The sequence below is a fragment of the Penaeus japonicus genome, unplaced genomic scaffold (genome assembly GCF_977035675.1).
Source record: "Penaeus japonicus unplaced genomic scaffold, GWHDUDI00000001_assembly GWHDUDI00000031, whole genome shotgun sequence".
In the NCBI taxonomy this organism is placed as follows: domain Eukaryota; kingdom Metazoa; phylum Arthropoda; class Malacostraca; order Decapoda; family Penaeidae; genus Penaeus; species Penaeus japonicus.
The window spans coordinates 27,499,596-27,504,595 of NW_028234433.1; the positions used below are offsets into that span (position 1 = coordinate 27,499,596).

The 5,000-nt window shown below is 39.6% G+C and overlaps 1 protein-coding gene across 3 annotated transcripts in view; it reads right to left on the minus strand.

Annotated features, from left to right (window-relative positions):
* LOC122251047 (uncharacterized) overlaps window positions 1-5,000 on the minus strand; it is an 81,745-nt gene that overhangs the window by 2,459 nt on the left and 74,286 nt on the right. For all 3 annotated transcript variants that reach the window (XM_043012751.2, XM_043012750.2, XM_043012752.2), the window contains 5 exons: window positions 3,835-4,047; window positions 3,286-3,651; window positions 2,069-2,261; window positions 1,737-1,935; window positions 779-977 (listed from right to left, as the gene is read on the minus strand). In XM_043012751.2, the coding sequence (XP_042868685.2) occupies window positions 779-977; window positions 1,737-1,935; window positions 2,069-2,261; window positions 3,286-3,651; window positions 3,835-4,047 (1,170 nt within the window). The remainder of the gene's footprint in view (window positions 1-778; window positions 978-1,736; window positions 1,936-2,068; window positions 2,262-3,285; window positions 3,652-3,834; window positions 4,048-5,000) is intronic.

Here is a 5,000-nt window from a genome sequence, read left to right on the forward strand (position 1 = left end):
ACAATATTGGGAAAACCTGTCAGATGGGCAGTTATAAGCTTTATAATAAAGTAAAACACAAACTCTGATAAACACAAAAAAAAGACTAGTATCATAACAAATGAATGAAAAGAGCGTGAAAGCCTCAGATGTGTCACATAATGCTCCCTTTCTCTGAAATAAAACCCATCTCAAGTGCCAAGTAGGTGGCACTGGTGCTTGTTTTGTGTTCCAAACCTGAAAATGGATGCCCCAGACTTTTACTTTCTTTGTGACATATCAGTCATGGGAGTGGGGAGGGGGACAGAAAGAAAGGGCAGGATGAAGCAAGAACAAGCAGGATAAGCATTAAAGTTGCAAAGTGGGGAGGGGGACATAGGAGATGGGCATAGGGAAAAGGGGATGGGAGAGAGAGAGAGAGAGAGAACAACTTATAAAGATATCTCTAACTCAGGGCTCTCATTAACCCGATACCGCCGGCCACAGACGGCAATTGTGCAAAGTGCATAGCACCGGGTGCCGGCATGCGGCGTCAATCATATAATTGATTTAGGCCTATGTGCTCGAGAGCCCCGGCATTGCAGCCATGCAAAGACGGAACAGCACTGGCGGGAATGGGTTAACCCATTAGCAGCGGATGGCATGATTTGGTGCAAAGGCAGAGTCGGTGATAGACGCGGTTGGCACCATACCAGACATGTAAAACAGCTATCCTACTGCACAGACTTTTTTTTAATACCGCGACCAATGGGTTAAGTATCCTTTCAACACAGGTTCTATAAATAATGTCTGAACTAACCTTGGCAAACTGGATGGTTTTCCCCACTTTTCTATGCAAAATCTTCGTGGGCCGTTGCTACCTCTGAGAGCAGCAAAACCCTCGTATGGAATACTCGAGGTGCCCGTCACGAACTGCAGTAGACGCAGACGACGCTCATTGTCAAAGCGTTCAATAGCAATCCAGAACCACTGGATGACAGGATGGGAGTCATGGTAACCTGAAAGGCAAGCGTACTTTCATGAATATTTACCTTTGAAGAAAGAAAGAAAGAGAAGAAAAGATGAATTGGAAAAAAAAAACAAAAGAAAAAAATGTCTTCCGCCTCAAAGTTTCATTGATGAGCAACCTTATCAAAATATATATTTTTTTTTTTTCATATTATGTTTAATAGTTGTATGGAGAATCTAAAAGACTCTCAGAGCAACACACAATGGAAGCTTCTTGAATACTTTTCAGTTGCATATGCATTTACTGTGAACAGTCATTACCTCTGATTTCAATGCATAACCCTTCTACTGAATGTCTATTCTCACTTCCAAACTTTTAATAACTTTACCATCAATGAAACCATGATGATAATGATAATGATGATGATGATGATGATGATGATGATGGTGATGATAATGATAATAATAATGATAATAATAATGATGATGATGATGATGATGATGATGATGATGATGATGATGATGATGATGATAACAATTTAAAAAATAATAAATTTTGTGTTCTTAATTCTAGATCTTTCTCTAAATAATCTCATGAGTGGGACATTAATTAAGATGCTTATGGTGACTTTCAACTACTAGTGGAAACTGAGAGAAATAGGGTCTTATAACGGTATGGTTAGTCACAAATTAAAGGAATAAATAAATAATTTGGGTAGGCAAGACTGTCCAAACAATATTACTTATTTTGATCATAAGATTGAACTAAATTTATGCTGATGCCAAACAAAAACCATTAACCCAAGTACCTGATCTGTACTCTGTGTTCTTCCTCCAATCAGCAACATCAATTTCCAGAGTGCCAGCAATGACCAGCTCAAGTTCTCTGGCGTCAAACACCCCAACCAGCCTGGGATCAATCACTTCGTAAAAGCCTCTCACCATGCTCTCTGTCTGTTCACTGACGCCACGTTCCAGTCTCCATCTCACCATTCTCTCAAGGTATTCCTGATCAAGAAAGCAAAGTAAACTTTAAGAGTATATGTGCACGATAATGCAGGTTGTGTGAATAATACTTGTAAAATCATTAATATAAAAAACAAGCAAATCATCTCTGATTACATCACAACTCCTTGCCTACCTTTTTATTTCTTTCTGTAACTGCAATATTTTTGCCTCCAGGCTTTAGATCTTTCTCAACAACATGCCCACATATCTCCTCTGTGACACAAAATGTCAACTCTAACATGTCTGTAATGTCATTGTCCTTCACCCAGAGAAGACTTTGATGAAACTCTGAATCTAGAGACTCAACATCTGATAATGAAACAGGACTGGAAAAGAAAAAAATATATGTATAAGGAATTTGCAGCTCAAAATACACAAATTGTATCATTCAAGCTCAATTGTTTAAAGGCATATTGATGGTGTATACTTCTAAATTCATTCCTTAACCCCTAATGAATGCTAGAAATAGAGTTTGGGTTTGGATTCTAAAATTTCCCTGTGCAAATTTTAATAGAGTAGTTCCCGGCATGCTGGTGTGCCTGATCGCCACCCACAAGCACCACTATCAGCAACTAGGTTACAGTTCATGGAAGGTCCTGAAGTTGGATGCATTTCAATTTCATACTTTTATTTCTGTTGTCTGCAATCTATTTGAGTGAGGGAGGGAGTGAGTGAAGGACTGAGTGAGTGAGTGAGTGAGTGAGTGAGTGAGTGAGTGAGTGAGTGAGTGAGTGAGTGAGTGAGTGGGAGGGGGAAGGGGAGGGGAGGGGGAGGGGAGGGGGGGGAGGGGAGGGGGAGGGGGGGGGGAGGGGGAGAAAGAATATAAGAGGGAGAGTGAGAGAAGGAGTATGAGTAGAGTAGTGTAAGAATAAGACTAAGAGTGAGATTGAGTGTGTGCATGTTTGGCCATCAGAACAGAGGGGAGGGGAGGGGGAGGGGGAGGGGGAGAAAGAATATAAGAGGGAGAGTGAGAGAAGGAGTATGAGTAGAGTAGTGTAAGAATAAGACTAAGAGTGAGATTGAGTGTGTGCATGTTTGGCCATCAGAACAGAGGGGGGAGGGGGAGGGAGAGGGGGGGAGGGGAGTGAGAGAAAGAATATAAGAGGGAGAGTGAGAGAAGGAGTATGAGTAGAGTAGTGTAAGAATAAGTCTAAGAGTGAGATTGAGTGTGTGCATGTTTGGCCATCATAACAGCTAGAACACATAGGTTAATGAAAAATTTGTGCCCACGTCCATCCCCCTGTATTGCAATTTCTAGTTCAGAACTCCTTCCTTTAGGGGTTAAAAAAATGAAAGAAATACTTCTTTCACAATATGAGCATTGCATCAACTTGTGAATGTTTTACTCACCTCCTGAGCAATGCTTTGTAGAATGGTCTGGTAAAGAAGGCATCAAGCAAATACTGATGAACAAGTGCTAGCCCCAGTACGCGGCCACAGAACCTGAACCACTCGTGGTAGTTGTCCACAAAGGCAGACATTGGTGATATCTGTACTGTGTAGGTATCATTGGCTGAATATTCAAACAAACCATAGTAAGGGTTAAATAGCTCTCGAGAGAGAAGGAAGAAGAATTCACGAGATGGTCCTCCATAGTCAAGCCCTTCCTCGCCATAAAAGGTAATGTACAGCTTTGATTTTTGTAAATCCTTTTTGCTCGCCCCCATGACTTTGTTGAAAGCATCTTCCAACAGGTGGTCACGGCGGATGTTGAGCCTGGAAGTAAGCGGATAATCAGAGAAAAAAACAAAAAAACATTTACATGAACCAACTACAATTATCAAATTGTACATATCACAGGAAAACGCATTCAATGCACAGTGCACATAAGATAATTGACTGAAAATCGAAGAAAGAAAGAATAAAGAGAATGAATAAAATGGAATACCATACACTTACTTGAGCTTGCCAGGACCTTGGCCAAATCCTTTGCTTTCAAGTTTCCTGTAGAAATTCCTGAGTTTTGCCTCAAAGTCCCTTCTATACGGGGCTGGTGCTCGAGCAGCGGCCCTTGGTAGTCCAGGAGAGGCTTGCGGTGACGGCTGAGGTGAACCACGTGGAGATATCCCAACCATAGGAGGTACGTAAGACATAATCTCATGCTCAAACAAACTGAAATGTCAGAGATAACTTTGATAAGTACAGGCAGTCATATTACATTCTTCAGGAATAGTAAGATTTATCAAATATCTTTTCTCTCTGTCTCTAACTCTCTCAATATCATTGATTTTCAAAAGTACTAAATGAGACAAAACTTTTCTCTATAACAAGTTATGCTATGAGAGCACTCACATTGTTGCATAATACTACACAAGAGCATTATGACAAAGAGTGAAGACAAAGTCTAAAGGTTATATTGACAGGATCACTCTATTAACCCATTCACGCCAGGACATATTTTCGCCTACTCCTGCTTACACTGGGAAGATAACAAGCACGTGATGCTTCGTACCGGGGTATTTTCTCACTGCACTGGGCTGCATTGATCCTCACAGAGTGTTTTTCACCCAGCCTATTCTTATGGTTTTCATGAATACGTCTACAATGTAAAGGCACCTAAAAATATTGCCATGTTCAGACGAGTTATTTTACTTGAAAAACATGTTACATTAATGCCTTTTCAGTTCCATTTTATTGAACTTTGCCTATATTCTTTACTTCTATGTGAAAATACCAAAAGAAAGTGGAAGCAATCTCTTAGTGGGGCATCAAAAAAACAAGTTTTATACTTCTTTTTTTTCTAACAAAATGGAAAGAACTATATGAATAATCATACACATACATATGAGTATGTACATGTACCTCATGGCATGACATGACGATATCACAGGTAATCAACAAATTAGAAGTAGTATTACATTTTTAATTGTTTACTTTATTTTATTTTTTGGCCAAAGAAATTTTATTTTACATAGTTTTTTGACTCAGATCTTTTTATTCAACCAAAGCAGAAATTACCATGATGTTATCAATATCACGTAGTTTCCTGTGATGTAATTTTTTTACCGTTATATCTCATTTTATGCCACTAAAACACCTAATCTAAAGTACCAGAGTCTAAGAAA